The sequence below is a fragment of the Cavia porcellus genome, unplaced genomic scaffold (genome assembly GCF_034190915.1).
Source record: "Cavia porcellus strain 051 isolate PalLab524CR breed Dunkin Hartley unplaced genomic scaffold, mCavPor4.1 scaffold_14, whole genome shotgun sequence".
NCBI classification, from domain to species: domain Eukaryota; kingdom Metazoa; phylum Chordata; class Mammalia; order Rodentia; family Caviidae; genus Cavia; species Cavia porcellus.
The window spans coordinates 71,071,068-71,089,357 of NW_026947497.1; the positions used below are offsets into that span (position 1 = coordinate 71,071,068).

General features: G+C 35.6%; 1 protein-coding gene across 2 annotated transcripts in view; it reads right to left on the reverse strand.

Moving 5' to 3' along the window:
- The window catches only part of P3h2 (prolyl 3-hydroxylase 2), a 146,136-nt gene that overhangs the window by 55,899 nt on the left and 71,947 nt on the right, over positions 1–18,290 (reverse strand). The window contains exon 1 of one of the 2 annotated variants that reach the window (XM_063261231.1): positions 16,603–17,090. The exons of the other annotated variant lie outside the window; for it this stretch is intronic. Coding sequence (XP_063117301.1) covers positions 16,603–16,674 — 72 coding nt within the window. The 5' untranslated portion in view covers positions 16,675–17,090. Of the gene's footprint in view, positions 1–16,602; positions 17,091–18,290 lie in introns of those variants that run through there. 2 annotated transcript variants of the gene reach the window in all.

Sequence of the window (18,290 nt, forward strand, 5' to 3'; positions counted from 1 at the left end):
AATTGAAAATATCAGTGAGTTTTGCATCAACTATTTTATTTATAATTGAGGAAAATAAAAATAAGAGTATCTGACTTGAAATTTAAATCTATTATACCAGAACTCAGGTCCTTATTTAATAGGCTATTTTCTCCAAATGATCTGAACTATCACAATGCTGGCAACTAAATTCAGGTATTCTGACTTTGTTCTTACTTTATTCTTACATGTTCTATGAGAAACATGAGGTAGTGTTGATGGAGCCATGACGATACTGAAATAGGACAGGAAACAAGGTTAAGAAAAATTAGAAATCATATGGGAATTAGAATACCTGGTTTCAGTTACAATTTCTCAGGATAAGACTAAAAAAAAAAAATCAAGTCAAATACATATTCTGCTGCAGGCATCCTGGAACAATACATCTGTTTTTATTTATGGTATTTAAACCTCCTATAGCACTTTATTCTAAAAATGAGTCTGTTCAAGACCCCTTTCTCTAAGGATCTTCTTGCATTTTATTGTAAGTGAAAAGTTTCCTAATGCAGAAAAACTCCCCGAGGGAGGATGCTTTCCTGGTATTATTTTGATTAACTGGTAAAATTTCCGAGAAACACTGAAAGCTCAAGATACCAAAGAGCTAGGCAAAAGTTTTCTGGAAAATGTCATCTTAATTTAGTGATGTAGAATTTCAAAAACCCTCAGAAATTCTGCTGTGATAAAGAGAAAAATCTCTAATTCAGATGTATTAAATTAAGGTGCACTCAAGTGACAGCATCCTATGTGCCTGCTGAGCATAATGGTACATGAATGACACTCGTGATGTCCTTTTACATGAAAAACTCAGACTGTACAACTCAGTAGAGAGTATGATTCCACACACGTTATATAAACCCCAAGAAAATTTTTAATTCCAAAAATGAATCACTGTTGTATCTGTGTAGTGAAAGAGGGCTTAATCATTCATTGTTTTAGCTTTCTTTAATTTTATAAACAAGTATATAGCATATGTGCATGGTGTATGAAGAGACACAAATGGGAATAGAATGAGAAATTAAGTAAAAGTAGGGGTTATCATGATTTCCTGAATCAAGAAAAATTTCAAGCATGGGCATGGAGGGACATCTTAGAAGGTCTGATGATGCCACCATTGAATGTGGTGGCTTTGTTTGTTGTTTGGTTTGTTTTTGGTACCAGCAGTAGAACTCAGAACCTCACGCTTGCCAAGCAGGCACAGGCTGCTGAGCCAAAACCCAGGCCTGAATGTGGCTTTTATAATTTGTATGAGTCCAGTGAAATTGTAGAAAGCTGTGTGCATGTGTCTGTAAGTGTGTATGTAGGCCCAGAGGGTATGACAAATCTGATCTTTTCTCTCTTTCATTTAAAACTTTCAAAAGCTCCTCACTGCTCTGAGGATTAAGTCCAAGTGTCTTAACAGGGTGCACAGGCTTCTCCCAACTGGGCCTCTTTACCTGTCTACACTCAATCTTCCCCTTCGGCTTTCTAAACTATCACTCCTTAATCCAGTCAGGTTAACATCAAAATTAAATAAACAGTCACAGGTGCCAGTCAACTTCATCTCTGTTCTAATTATCATCTACATTCTGAGTATTTAGTGTTCTTGGAATATTTTCTTTTTTAAAGTTTTGCCTAGCTTTAATCAATCATTTTTAGTGGCTAGGTTTCACAACATTTCCCCTTTTGTGTCTTTCATGAACAACCAAATCTAGGGCATTCCCACTCCCCCAGGCCTCTGGACACAGGGTCTTCCTGTGGTTTTCCAATAATCCTCTGATATGCCTGAGTACTCCATCCACCCTTTGCAAGGCAGAGGTCTTAAGAGAATGTCTGTGAGGGGCTGGGGATTTAGTTCAGCAGCATAAGCACCTGCCTTGCAAGCAGGCAGTTGTGAGTTCGATCCCCAGTACCAATAAAAAGATAAAAAAAAAAAAAGAGAGAGAGAGAATGTTTATGAGTTTTCAGAAGACTGCAAGTTTTTGCAAGATTTAAAAACAATGAATTCATTTGTGGAAAAAAAATACTAGCTTTTCAATTTGAAAACCTGCTCAGTATATGCAAAGCAACATCTCTATTAGTCCCAATAACTTTCTATCCTTGGAATATCTTGGGTTCTCAATAAGATGTTGGTGAAAAGTTGCTCATATTATTCATCATGCATGATCAAATGCCCTCAATGAGCCACTGAGGCCAGTCACCAATCACATATTAGTACACAGGGAATAAATATGCTTCTTAGTGTATATCAATTTCAAGATAAGAAGTATTTATAGCACTGTGAGGGATGCAGCAAGTAAACCAGACAGTGATCAAGTTGTCAATGCAAAGGAGAGCAATGTGGCAACCCTATAGAAAGGGTACCTAACTTAAAAATGGGAAACTAATTTTTAAAAATTATGGCAGCTGGTGAAAATTGTAGGAGTCTCCTGGTAACTATTAAAAAAAAACACTTATTTAAACTCTAACTGGTAGATAGTTCTCATGATGTATTTTTATACCAAAATGAAGATTTGCTAGCAAATTGATGAACTGAAAGACATTTACATCAAAAAAGTATAGTCTGCATGCAGCTAGAGATGAGGCTTACAGCTGTGGAAGGACACCTGGATTCACCTCCTTGCCACGTGGGATGGGTCATGGGTAGACATGTAAGAAGAGAAAAAGAGACAAATAAGACCTATAAATGCCAAAGAGAAAACAGATTTTCCTTGTGAACATTTCCCCCTTGGATTTCTAACATCTTTTAAAGGAAATGATGATTTTAACAACCCTGGATTTTGCTCGCTTCTAGGTTTTCAAATATGTTTCCCAGGACCAGAAAGTAGGTGGCACTGGTTCTGGAAGCCACATGCCAATGGCTTGAAAATGTACCACAAAGGAAGAAAACAATTAGGATTCAATTGAATTATCATCTCTGCATTGCCACAAACAAGACAATGCACTGAAATCCAAATTGGGTGTTGGTGAGTTATCAATAAAGTTCTACTTTGATCTTATTTCTTTAATATAGTCTGGTTTTGTTATTATTTTTTCCAAAGAAATCTATTTTCTGGAGGCTCACTGTATCCTGGACAGGAAAAACACTTCTAATGATGAAATACATACAATAAACAGTTGACTTGAGGTGAGTTTTTATTAGTTAAAGATGAGGACTGTGGGAAGCACTGATGAAGAATATAATATTCTTGTTGACTTTTGTGAAAAGATTTGATCTGGATATGAGGAGAGGGGATTAACAAAAGTTCAGTGTAACTAAAAGGCTGAATGAATGACTACTGGCTTCAGGTCTTTGTGAAGTTAGATAATGTCTTGTATTTTCTCTTCATTGGTGTTACTTTCTCCTAGTTTAGCCGATAAATTTTGTGTATTCGAAGAGAAATGTGGGTAGGAGGCCGACAGATACAGCTATGTGGGGAAGTACACGAGTGCCTGACAGTATTCACACTCGGTAAACCAGGGGGCACCTGTTGTCAGCCTGGGAAGATGGGGAAACTTTTCCTGCTGAAGAAAGGGCGCTCCAGGTGATCTAAGTGTAACTGGCATGAGCAAGACGGCCAGAAAGTGCACGAGACCATCTGAGAAAGGGACTTCCATGGCTGCAGCTGACGCTGGTGACTGAGATGTGGATGCTAGCAAACAAAGAGGGGAAGTTACATTGGAAATACATATGAATGGATGCAGCCCATAACTCTGAGCCTACAGCAACTTTTGTGGCTTCCCCTTCTGCAATGCCACACACTATCTCATCAGCAAAATGACAGCCGTCATGCAGATTTCCAGCTTGCTTCACTTACGTAGGTTCTGTAAATTCTAAGAATGCAAAGCATCAACGATACAACCAGTTTCAGCCATTGCAGGAAGTAAATACGAAAACTCTAAAAGATGGCTTCAAGTATACGACAAGGATTTCTCAGAAATTCTTAGGATCCCTTTACACACAGAAGAATAATTGATTTCTATCTTTGTATTCCAGAACTTTTGCCTCATGCTAATTAGAGTGCTCTAGAGCACAAATGGCAATGATTAAAGGGATTTATGTATAAACTTTTCTCGTCTAATTCTTTTAACCAGAATTCAACCATTCCTCACAAGACAGTGGTTGAGATTTTCTGATCTTTCCTAAGCTGGTGTTAGTAGGATCTGATTTAGTTCTCACAGGTGTATTCCCCCAGGCTGGTCCTATGGAGGGTACAAGAAGGGCTTCATCACTTGAGTCTTTTGGGTATTCTCTGAATGAGTTGAGGGTCAATTAGTGCCTTGGAGAATAGCTTCAGGCATGATCATGGCAGGGGCACTCCCATCTGACCTGAACCCCTTCTCTAAGAACAGGCGGGAGACAATTAGTTTCCTGGGAGAAATCTGGGTGGAAATGGTGCTGTGTATCAGTGTGTGCGGCAGAGACAAAACATGTTTGTGTTCTACTTCCTGGCTGAATAATTTCATTTATAGAATTCAGGCATGATAATGAGCTCTGAGGAAAAACAGTAGGTCTTTGTTCTTTAGTTTACTGTTTTCCCTTTCAATCCCATTTTCAATTATCAGTTTCTACAGCATGGCTCTTTTTCCTGGAAGGAAACAAGATCTATCACCTACAACACAAGTAGAATTTCCTATTATTCTGCAGCTTTTGGTAGTAAATCTTAGTCTACTTTAATTCAATTGCCTAAGTATAATTGGAGTAACATACACATGTGTGCACATGAGTATGTATACACAAAAGCACACACACATGCACACATTGCTATCAATATCTTAGCTCTAAAACCAGACAGGTATCAGGATTCTCTGTACCATGGAAGCTGCCACATCATCTCAGTATCCCTTTGCATGTGTTCTTTAGTGACTTTCCAGCTGTTCTGTCTGACAGGAGTGGGTCTCCACATATGCTGAAGGATTGTGTTCAAGGAAGCACTGATATGTGATACATAGGGCAATATCATCACTTTTTCCCTCATAAATCAACCATGACTGGGGCAATGAAATTCTATTTGGTAGTATAAAATTAAGCCACCTCAGCTGCTCTCTCAAGAAAGAAAAAAATAAATTTTTACTGTTCATTCTCCAATTACAAGAGTTTGGGATTCATCTTGTAAAACATTTGCGAAAGATATTCTTTCCAGAGGCTAAATAGAACACAAATGGGACACAAGAGTTCTGCTAACTCTACAGAGCCAGCAGCATCATGGTAAATATATCTGACTCTTGACAACAACCAAAACAAGATTCAAAGGCAGCCTGGGTAATGGGAAATAGATTTACAAAGAAATTCTCCTCTGGATTTCTCCTTAGCACATCTGCTGCCAGCAGCACAGAGTTATGTGCTTGCCACTGAGCCACACCCCTAGGGTACAGCCCCTTGTGCCCACAGTTGTGAGATGCAGCATATTGCTTATGCTAACAGCCCATGTTGGTCTTGGAACAGAACTAAGCTTTGCTTGCCGACTGACAATCAAATGGATGAGTATTAAAACTCAGTATACTCCCTGAAGGTTCTGTGTTTGATAGCAATGATCTTGTCTCCAAAATTAAAGCAAAGCTTTAATGAGTCATTGGACTGGGGTAGCAGAAAAATGTTCCCATGTAAGAGAAGACTTGTTAATGCCAGACACATACATCTGCAGATACACACATGCATATTAACTCAAGAATGACAGAGCTGAACAAATGGAAATAAGTGTTCATATTATCATGCCCACGAATTCTTTGGAGGGTGAAATCACAACGATCAATTCTTTAGTTCTTTTTCCAGTTACTAGACTGATTACAATATTTAATCTGAGCTTCACTATAAAGTGCGCACGCATAGCCCCATTTATATAAGTTAGAAAAAACAAGACTTAAATAGGCTAAATACTTCAGATCTTTCTAGTCTCATTACTTCATGTTGCTATCTTATTTTATGTAGATAGAAGGCTAAAATGAGCTACAAGTGGTTTTTTGATATCACTTAAGATTGTTGCTCTTCTTGTCCAAATGATCCACTATTTCAAGACAGAGAAAATATCTATGTCTTTCCTTCTAACAAGCCATGACCCCATTATTTCACGGTCATGCTCCAAGCTATTATGAAAATACATGCACAGATCTCTCTGCTGCTGTGATACATGTAGAAAGAAATGACTGGGTTCTATACCACTCATCCTCCTCCAAAACATACATGGGGACTTGGAACACAGCTTGACCAAAACCTACCCTGAGAAAGCCAAGAAAATCATTCTTCATGTAAATCAACGGCAAGATTCAATGAAGTAATTTTTTTTTTTTTTGATCTGGTATTCAAAGAATGCTAGTTAGACAAACAGCAGAGAGGAAAACCCAAGGGCACTGACCCTCCCAGATGCCTCAAAGGCCACAGAGATTAATTACGCTAGGGTTATTTTTAACTACACTTTCCCCTGGGAATGCTCATTTTCATGTTAAAACAAAAAAAATATTTCTTCCATTTCATGAGTAAGGTTAGAGCTTCATAATCAGATTACCTTGGAAACGTTACGATCAGTTTCAAGAACAGATAGCTGGTCAAGATATTTAGTGCTATCAATTTAGTGATGCATGTACGGATTCTGACAAAAGGGTATCCTTACATCTTTATATCCAGATATGTCAGGACACTTACAATCTTTCCATTATCATTAATTTGGCACTGAGTTATAGTAAGAAGACAGATAGCCTGAGTCTGACCTCCTTTTGTGGCACCTCAGCCAAGTAGTCTCACTGCCCTTCTAATTTGAAAATCTTCATTAACATAATAGTAGTGAGGATCCCAGCTAAGTTGCCTCAATGAGTGAAATCCAGGTGATATGACCTAGAAGACACCAAATCTCCCCACGTCACACATTCGATGGTGTTATGTCTCAGTGTGACTTCTCTCCATGTTGATAACAGGGATGTGATATACGTTTCCTGTTACTTTTGTGCTTAGGAGGGGCACATGGATGTTAACAATAAAGATGAGAAAGAAATTTAACATATCTTGCCCAGTGGACATAATTCTGCCAGCAGCGTCCTAAATACTGGTAAGCAAGAGAGGATACACGTTGAGTTTATGAAGGTTGAGAGTCGGTTTACTTGTGCTATAAGATGGGAAGTAATCAAATGAGTTCAAAGCATATAATTTTGTTTTGTTTTTCTGTTAGCTTCAGTGGCTGCCACTTCCAAAAAAAGTAAGCTACTGAAAATTGGGGTTCAGATAAAACTAAGAGCAATGACTCAAGAACCTCTATCAGCTCTCTCAAGAGCACTAGAAATGGAATCAAGGATAACTTTTAAAACCAAAAGCCATGAGAATAATGTGAAAGTCAGAGTTTAGAAAAAACTAAAATTATTTTTTCTGAGGAGGAGTGGAAGCATTTTCTTAATGGCCAAGTTTGCCTTGATTTTCCATCTTCATTCAAACTTTTAAACTATTACTTTTTCCATTTTTAAAATTTTTGCAGATTAGTATATCCTAGTTACCAGTGGTAACCTCAAAGAATGTAGGGCGAGACCTTCAGGGGATTCCCCTCACTGCATCTTTCTTAAGGCTCAAGAGGTCTGACCTTCAGGTCTCATTTTAAAAGTCAAAACTTTTCCCCTTCATGAAAGTCTTCTCTGTCTGATCAGTCCCAGAGCCACAGCAAAGTGAAATCAGGTCACAGTGGGTCTTTCATGGGAACTTATCCAAGGGTGGGGTGATTTTTCCTGTGCGTGGTCTGGCTGGGGGGCTGCCACACATGTTGATTGCTTTAAGCCTGCCCAAATGCCCTAAGCCTAGCTGGCCTTTGAGAAACGCTTCCTAAGAAATCACTTTCCAAGGAGAAGCAGACCTCTCAAAAATGTAAAACAAATCAAAGCCATGTCCACAGAACTTCAGCTGAAATACTGGTGGAAACCGGAGGACCATGAAGTAGCAAGAAATTTTAGGCACACTGTAGTGGAAATTCCTCATTTTAATAAAAGAAGACATTGAGATCCAGAAAAGGGAAACCATTTTGTCAAAACTACTTGGGAAGTACCAATCCCCAGGACCCTAATTAACCATCTTTGCCTTACCCCAGACTAGTGTCTTCCAGATGCATTTTTCTAAATAATACCAAACTATGAACATCTGGAAACCTGTATTTTTTACAACATCCAACATGAACCGTTTCCAAATAATCAGAAATTTTCCCTGAAAAGTTAATACTACAAAAAAGTTTTGGGTGATTTAAGAGATTTCACACCATTTCTGCAGATGTTTTAATATGGTGGAGAAATACACTAAATTGGAACAAATGTCATTCCCTTTCTTATGCATTAATGTAGTTCATTAAAATAATAATTTATGTGTGCGTCAGCCTATTTTTTTGGCATTTTCTTCAGACTGGAAAATTGAAATTCAGTGTTTCTGTTTGTTTTTATAATATTTTTTTAAAAATAGGTTTATAACAGATTTTCATCACTCATAATGCATAAACTTAAAATGCATACTTTTCTATTAATTTCCTTTTTTAATAATAACTTTCTGACAGACTGAAACTTTCAAATACTGTAAGATAAACCTTTCTTCCTTCAAAAAGAGATAAAAAATAAAAGAAAACCTTTCTTTCCTACAAATATTTTTTTCCTAAAAATAAAGTATGTAAACTCTTTCTCAACATATTTTTTAAAAACAAAATCCATATTTTTGGTTAAAATTTCACAAGTTTGTAACATTCAAGCTAAGACATGCCCATTCAGCTGGTTGTTCATTCGCCTACCTGACCATCCATCTATTCCACCACACATTCATTTTCTAAAATGTTTACATTTTCACTAAACCTCTAATGAATTCCTTTCATCTGTCTGGTACAGTACTAGTGATGGGTAAGCCGTGTGTGTAAAAAGTTAGGTAACCTTCTCACCTGATGAAGTGCAGTGGTATTACATTTGTCTATTTTAGATTCTGTTAGAAAAATGACTATATAAAATATTATAGGATACTATATTGATATAATGCACCTATGGGATACTCATAAAAGGCTGTCAATGGTAGTCCATCCAACAAATATTTAACGAATAGTTAACACATGTCAATTACTATTTCAGTGGCACATTAATGTATAAGATGAGCTCTAAGGAGTTTATAATGACCTTAACCTCGAAGTGGTTTTGAGAAGACACTAATAGCAAATGACTATCTAAAAAGATTTCTTTTAATAACTGAAAAGCACATTTTATTACAGATTTACTTTTCTCAAAAGAAATACTGAATAATCTTCCCCATGGTATCTAGCACACTATTAAAATCTGCAGTTGTAACTACAGTGAGTTCAGCTCCCTGAGAATGAACCCAAAGGCTTCTTGGAAACACTATATTGCTAATTTGCCTAAGGTGCAGATGAACTGGGGTGTACCTTCAGGGGGCAGAACCAGCCAAGGGGCCTAATGGGCTCAATTTAAAGGAGCTTTGGTTTTTGAAACTTAGGAATGAATATAGTAATAATGCTGAGGAATATATATTAAAAATAAAGTTTAAGAAGTAAAAGTTTCCTTGAGGAATTCTCTGTAGAATAAAAGTATATATAGTGTAGTATTTAACATGTCATGTTTGAACAAATGCAGTTTGCTAAACTGCGCAACCATGTACATGAACTTCCATATTCATCAAGTGAGAGATTCAGAGGATTTCTGAAAAGGTGAAAACTCCGAATCCCTTCAGAACTCAGGGAATTTTGTAATCAAGTGGGCACTTCAAGAAACTACTGAACGCTGGTTCTCAAACACTAGCGTGCGGCAGAATCTTCAGAGCATCATAATAAAATATAGACTGCCTGTCCCTTTTCTCAAAGTCTGATTAAACAGGTCTGAGACTGGGGCAAGAAAAATTGAATTTATAACAGTTTCCCAGACGGAGCTGATACTGTTCACTGGTGACCATCCTAAGAAGTCTGTCATAGGAAATAGTAAGGGAATGAGAAATTAAAAAGTCCCAGTCAATTGTTTGCCTTGGGAATAGAGTTCAAGTGCTGACAGACGTTGCAAGTTTTATAGAGATGATCAGAACCTAACTATGTATATAAACTTTGTTGGCTAGCACTGAGAAAGATGGCGCAAATTTATACAAGAGAGGCGAGGAAATCAAATCCATTATTAGAGCTAAGCTTAATTTTGAAGAAAGCATTTGTACCCTTTGTTCATGTATTAGTGACTTGGGATTTAATGGATCAATGTTTGATGCACTATTACAAAGAGACTGTAATAGTGAATTCAAACTATTATCAAGCTACACACTTTGAAGTTGATTCACTTTGAAATGGACCAAAAGACTTAAACATCTCTATGGCTCTTTAGACAAGCCAGTATTAGAAATTCCCAACTGAATTAACAGGGATGTTTTTCATACAAAAAGTAACAATTGTCCTTCCTAGAAAGGAAGGTGGCTTTTAGAGTTTTCTGTTTCAATTACTCATTACTTCTGAGGCTCTGGAAGACCTTTCTTTTCAAGTATGAAGGTCTTCTTAGCCAGTGTATGAAACTTGCGACATTTCATTTTGTCAGATGTTACTTAAGCCGATTTTATTGCAATGTTTACATGATGCTTAAGACTTGAACAAATTCCTTCCTTGCTCTTAGGCTTCTTACCTAGAAATGGAATTCCTGGGAATTCTTACAATGTCTCCCTTATTTATTGTTTGGGGGTAAGCACAAGTGAGAACTGCTCGTAAAAACGTATCACACATGTATTAATGGCTTTTGACTCAGTGAATGCATAGTATTTATCAGAGCTCAGAGGACATTTGGTGAGCCTGTGAAGCCACTGGGCAAATCCAACCTGCCACCTGCTCCCCCAATCTGTTCTGAGTGAGGAGGAATTGTCTTTGGCCGTATATAAAATATCAGTGCAGTTAATGCGCACATAAAACTATTTTTTATATTTTTATTAACATCTTTAAAAATAGGTTAAAAAGTGGGCAAACCACAGGTGGGACGCTGTTGTATGAGCTCCTGTCTAAACAGGGCTACTTTCAAACATGAGTGCTTTTTACACAGCCAGCACTGTGTTTAGGGATTGGTAAACACTCCTTTAACCCACATGACAATTGTCACAAAGCAGGCATTATTGCCACTCTCATTTGCATATGAAAAACTGAAGATCTGCAAAGCAAACAAACTTGCCTGGGTTAACAGGGCTGGAAATTACAGAACAATTCAAATCCAAGCAGTTTGGCTCTGACTTTAAACTGTGCTATTTACTACACCCTCTGCCACTGATCCTAAAGACACTGATCTCTAAAGAATCCACACAACAAAACTGTTTCCAGTCTCACTGTTTGAAAGTCCACTTTATATGCTTTAATTTTGTAACTTGAACAACTATTTCTAAGATAATATGTAATCTATTAACTAGTGATTTCTTACTGTTTTATGTCTTCTGAAATTCTGTATAACTTGTACCCTTTTTCTATTTTTTTTTCTTTTTCTCTTTAAATAAAAAAAAAATCTTAAAAAAAAAAAGAATCCACACAATACCTTACCTATTGATGCAGCAATGGTACCAGCCTCAGCCCGTCTTGGGACATTTCTGATCTCTTTTACAAAGTATGGCAATCCATCCTTAATCAGGAGGGAGGGTGGTTGAGTACCAAAAATATCTTCCAATAAATGAGTTAACTTTGAAGAGTTGTGACGTTACAATAAAATATCAGATCACAGAGAAGGAAGTTATTAGCTAACTCATACAAACACTTGTCATTTTTTTCACTAATATAAGATTCAACTGCCTAATTAGAAATTGTTAGTGAATTTCAAGTCAGTAATGAACTCATATGCTTTTAATTTTCACTTATCAATCCCTGGTCAGGACTTCCCTGGCGGCGTGTTCCACTCAGCACTAGTAGATGCATTTTGCAAACAAGAGATTCTTTGTGCAGGGTCTGAGAACTCCCCTCCTCTGCCACCATGGACTACAGTTCTACAACCAGGTTGCCAGCACCTTCTCTGTCCATATTGTTCCCTACACCCTTTGCATGCTGTACTTTGGCCTTTCCTCTGAAGTATTTTTCTGTCCATTCCTGTCATCTCATGTGCTACATTATCACACCTTTCCAGCAGAACAAATTCTTAGTCTCTATGATATATGGAATCCAATTTTCTCATTGCCTGCTAATAAAAGGCAAACAAATGTTATCCTTATTCTTAAGGAGATAATGATCATATTTAACAAGAGAAATAGTAAAGACATTCTGCACTGGGTCATAGTTTTTGATTGCATTCTAATCCCAGACAACCCAGGGAAAACACAGGTGACCATTCCCCAAATAAGTTCTGCACTACCAGGGTACACTCTGGTTTAAAGGCCAGATAGAATATCAGAATTGGCAGGACAAGGACACATTTGTTTAATGAGGCTTCTCAGCTATTTCTGAAAACTGGATCTTCTCTCTCACTCTCAAGTGACACACACTTACAGTGAGAGGACTCTGACAACCATTTCCACATTAGAGATGCTCTCTCAGTGGTGCACACAGATCAGAGCAAGGTCTTTGGGGTTACAGTCTTATAGTTTAACTTTGTAGGAGTGCCTGGCACAGGATATGGAATTCAGTGCATGCTGCTGGAATTAATCAAAATTAAGTGATTCTTAGACTACAGAGAAAAAAGGTGCGTTCTCTCAAGATCTATTATTTTAACGTTTGTTTGGGTTTTCTATGAGTTTCCACACAAAGTCTAAGAAAAGAAAGAGATGATGTGTGTGGATCTGAACTCAGCAAGCCTAGGGAGAAAAATATGAAGGAAACCAAGGAGAAGTTTCCAGAAATTCCACAGAAGTGGAGGTGGAGGTAGAAAGCCTGAAACTACCACTGACTCCAAAGATTTCTACAAGCCTCTTAAAATTTCTCTTTGTCCCTTGCCAACTCCTAGCATGGTGGCCCAGGTAAATATTTAATTATTTCTTAAAATGTATGAGTAGTGGCAGAAAAATATTTGCTGAGTGTCTACTGTATATCTGACATCTTTCCAGCATCTAATATACGTGGTCTAATTTAGTGGAACTCTAAAAACATAAATAGAAGCTCAATATTCCAACAGATAAGTCCACTTATTCAATTCAACATAATGTCTATAAGTCAAAGGTACACTTCTCATTTAATTGCAGTCTCCTGCTGATACATACAAAGTTGATTTCACATCGTAGAAATTCAATGTTTTCCTAAAAATCTCATTTTGCAACATGTGTGCTCTCAAGTAATGCAGTCAAGCAGTGGTCAGTTCAGCACAAGTGAAAGTCTTCAGAAAGTCAGCAGGAAATTGAAAACACTTCCTTTTTTTCTTTTAATTAATCTATCTGATATATGACTTTGGTTTGACATTATTTAAAGATTGTACTCAATGAGTAGATATTAGAAAAGTATTTATTCATATTGATATTTAAACCTGGAAATTCTGTTCACTATGAAAAGATATATAGAACATTTATAGGCAAACAGGAAATAGTTTAACCTTATTTGAAGAAGCCAAGAAAACATGCTGAAACATTAGACTTAGTAAGAATTCATTTCAATAATTGTATAAAAATTTAATTATATAAAAATGTCTATCTTCCCTATATTCTCTTAATAATCAATTTAAATATATAAAGGGAAAATATGAACTCTAAAGACTCAACAGACAAAACTTTAAAATATGACATTGTAAGTACTATAATCTGTGACAGTTACATAAGGAAAACTAAAGTATTTCACTGAGATACAAATTTCTAAGTAATTGGTACAACAATTAGCTTTTTCTGAAGTGAGCCAGATGATTCTATATAGATGTGAAAAACTGAAAATGTAAAAAAGAACACACGAAATTCTGAAAAGTCAAAAACAATTCAAGTAAACTTTTCATACTACACGACAATAATTAAAATAACCTATTAGTTAAAGAACACAGAACAGAAAAAACTTAAAGAAATCTACATATAGATCTCAGAATATAAACATATATCACGTAGGAAAAATAAGGCAATGCTAATTAATGAGAATAATACATGAAATCAATAATTTTTTTTACAAAATTTGTTTGATTACTTGGAAAACAACATTTTGATTTCAGTGTGATAGCATATTAAAAAATAAAGTTGTGCTCAGTTAATGTTTTTGTTCCAAATTAATAAATACAAATATGATCTTTATGCAGTTTTTTGTTGTTGTTGTTTTATTTTTTTTTGTCTTTTTTGTTTTTAAAGGTACCAGGGATCGAACTCATGACTGCCTGCTTGCAAGGCAGGTGCTTATGCTGCTGAGCTAAAACTCCAGCCCATCTTTAAAACACATAACAGTATTTCTGATGTTGACTAAGGATGAATTTCCTAAATATAGAAGCGATAAAAAAAAACCACAATCAAAATTGATGACTAAACATCCTAAAATAATCTAAATCTAAATGTCCTAAAATAAATCTAAATGTCCTAAAATAAACAAACTGAAATACATGCATACATATCTCAATTCTGGATAAGAAAACATTTTATACTTAAAAGTACAGGAAAACATCACAGGAAAAGTCAGTGTGAATGTACACAAACAAAAAAAATAAAACATATATATATATATACACATATATATATATGATATACTCATACTAAAAATATTTTAATGAAAGTAACATGTTAATATTGTAAGAGATCTTTACTAATTTTGATGGAAAACACTAACACACTGATAGTTACAATCACATAATTCACAAAAGAACACATGGAGATTGATAAGAAATATTCAAATCTTCACTGAACATTTGTGGCACATACTTTAAATGTTTCAGAACAACAGGTCACCCTTCATCAAAAATTCCAAAGTCAAGAAAGACAAATGTAGACCTGGTAACTCTTTTATTCTAGAATGTAGAAACGTAAAATGAAATACAATCTGGGTTCTTAAATGATCCCAGATCAGAAAAATGTCAATAGTATGAAACTAGTAAAGTTTGAGTAACTGTAGAAACAGTATGGTATGGATGTTAATTTTATTTTGATCATATGCTTTATTCTTTTAACATTTTATTTTGAAAGGATATTGGACAGATTTTAACCTTATCCTAATAGGACACAAAGTGACATGCATCCCTCATGCTGTTTCTCTTCATGCTATCAACTTATATAAGTCACTCTCTGTTTCATCATTCAAAGATTTCTTCACATCCACCCAACACATTGTCAAAAGTCAACTTTTTTTTGTTTTTTGTTTTTTATTTTTATTTTTTTGGTACCGGGGATCAAATTTACAACCTCACGCTTGCCAGCCCCCAGCCCAAAACACAACATTTTTTTAAAATCACTTTATGACTAAAGAGAAAAAAGAAAACATAATACCAATTTTTATCAACAAATATAAACTATAGAGGTTTTCTTAGGAAAAAATTAGTTCAATTACATTAAGAATCAAAAATGTGTAAACTTCAACTTTACGTGAATGTATACAGGTTATGGGTTCATATGGGCTGCCTTTCTATCACTTAAAAAAAAAACCCAAGCAGCCACTAGTCTTCTAAACAGAAAAAGAATATGCATATTTGTGCACATGAAGTATATATATATATATATATATATATATATATAAAATTTATATTTATTATATATATGTAAGAACAGGAAAGAGAGTTGTGAGATGTTGAAGTAACTAACCATTTTTCAAGATATAACAATGTTAATTTTTTTAAATGAAAGAAGTACTAATGTAAACCACTTAGTTATACCAACATGAAGGCTGATGGTTATCAACAGTGCCATCAGATTTATGCGTCAAGCTGGGGCATCATGTGGAATTGTATTTAATTGAGCAAATCAAATGTTAAAACAAAATACTGCCTGTTACTAAAAATGTAAAAACATTTTAACAAAATATGGGCAAAATGATTTTTTAAAAATTCCACCTTTTCAAATAAGAAAGCTTCTAAGCTACATCCCAGAGCGAGTCAATGGGACTGGATGAGAATTTAAACGTTGTATGTGGACGAGCTGTTCTGCATCCTTTTCTGCATTTCTCATTTCCATTCGTTGTTTTGTTTTGTTTGTGCTCTTTTTCCGCTGCTCTGTATTTTCAGTTGTTAAATTTTTTGTTGTCAATGGATTCCACTGAAAGGCTGAAAATTTCCATTCTTAAATCAATATGTGAAGATTTCCATTCCACAGGTTTCTAAGATTTAGTCTAACGAAATTCAGAGTAAAACTTCAGTGTTAATGTAACAGTCCAAAGAGGAGAAAGAGGAGACATGAAAGAAGGAGACAAAGGAGGAGTGCAAAGATAGGCAAGCAGGCTGCTTCAACACAAGGAATCAACCCTGCACACTGACTGCAGTAGTGTTACAGGCAAATTCAGAGCTCGGAATTGGGAAGATCAGAGTTTGATGCTTTATGATTTCCTCTCACAAGCACTGTCTACAATTTAAATTGTCAACAGATGACCAAGAGAGAGCATTTTATCTTTCTTTATAGGTAAGATTTAACTGAGCTAGTAATATTGAGGTTTTTTAAAACAATCAGGATTTAAAATTAAATCTTCATTAAAATTAGTGTTTAAAATCAGGAATACATGCAGAGGAATGTGAGAAAGAAAATATTTAGAACAAGGTGAAAGTTTCCTGTAATGGTTGACAACAAATCATGTTATTTTAAAACCACTTTACCTTTTCTGACTGTGAGAGAAACATCTGACCGTCCCGTTCATTCGTTAATGTGGTTCTTTCGGAATGTGCCATCTCTTCACCTGCTCACCATCTATTCCGTCTTGTTCAGCTCATAACATTCCCACTCTTATGTGAAGACCATTCCTTCCTCAGTCCTTGCAATCTGGATGTGGCTAAGCATATACATTTGGCTCAAAAATTCCCAAGGAATTTTCTTCCCTCTTTATTTCCCATGCTTTAGGCTACTTTAATGAGAATACATGGGCACAGCCAACTTGAAATCCCCTATTGTTTAATTTTCCAATGAGAAATACACTAACCCCCAACATGAAGGGGTTTTTCTCCTCCTCAATACTTTGTCAAATATTTAGTGTACAAATTAATATACGATGTCTCAGGCATCACAGAAGCTAATGTTTTCTGCTTTTGTAATACATTTGTCTAACATGTGTTTTTCTACAACTTCAGTCTCATGTTACAACTTCAATCTCATGTTACAAAGTATTTTCTGAAATGATATTTTAAAAGAATATAATGGTCTTAGAAAGTTTAATGCAGTTTCTATCATGGCAAGATAAGTCACAATATGATGAAAAGGAATCTAAGTATTTGCACAAATTTCTTTTAATAATAATGTTAGAGGATTTAAAAAGGTAGCTAAAATACCTAATCGTGCATCAATCACAAACTCAATCAAAAGCATTATTAGTAATGATGACAACACTGGAGCGTCAGCTTTTTCTAGAACTTGCAGCTTTCAGATATAAATTTAAAAAAAATACAGAGATACAACATACAGTCTCTATATGATTCTAACAATCTACAGAAAGTGTTTAAAATCAGGAAGAAGCCAGACTCAAAGGGCTTCATGTGTTTGAGTTCATTTATAGACTTTTGCACAGCCAAAACTTCAGAAAACAAGAGCAGACCAGTAGCTGCTAGGGGCTGAAGAAGAAAGAACAGTTGATTTTAAAGGGCATCAAGAAGGGAATTTTAGAGTGATGACCCTGCTCTCTTAATTCTGTGTGGTTATTACATAACTATGCATTTGTCCAAAGCAATAATCAATTTTAATGACTGTACATTTAAAACAAATAAAATTTGAGCATTTGAAAACATCTAAACAAACGATTATTTTTCATTGTTTTTAGTTTGCGTCTTTGGCAATTAGGAATAGTTGTTAAAATGAAGAATTTGCATCAGAAAATAAGCCTTTTAGCTTTCACTCCCACATTACTTGTCGTATTACTTTAGGGAAAACATTTGAACATCTTCAGACTATTATGCATCAAATGCAAACGAAGACACTTGCCACCCAAGACAGCTCATTGGATTCAGCAATTGACTGTCCATATGAGTTTTATTAAAATTTTATAAGCATATAAAGCCCATTAGAGAGATATTTGAAAGTTTAAAACCTTAAAGATCAAAGAGTTCTACTACTACAAGAATATTTTCTGTTTTGAAAGCTTTACTAGATATCTCAAGACTTCCTCTTTAATCACCCTGTGTGTGCGTGCATGTGTGTGTGTGTGTGTGTGTCTGTCTGTCTGTATGTCTGTCTCTGTCCCTCTCTCAATTGAATCCAGGGGTACCTACAACTGAGCTACATTTCCAGCTTGTCTTTTTTTTTTCTTTTCTATTTTTTCTTTTCTTTTTTCTCTCCTCTTCTCTCTTCCTGTCTTCTC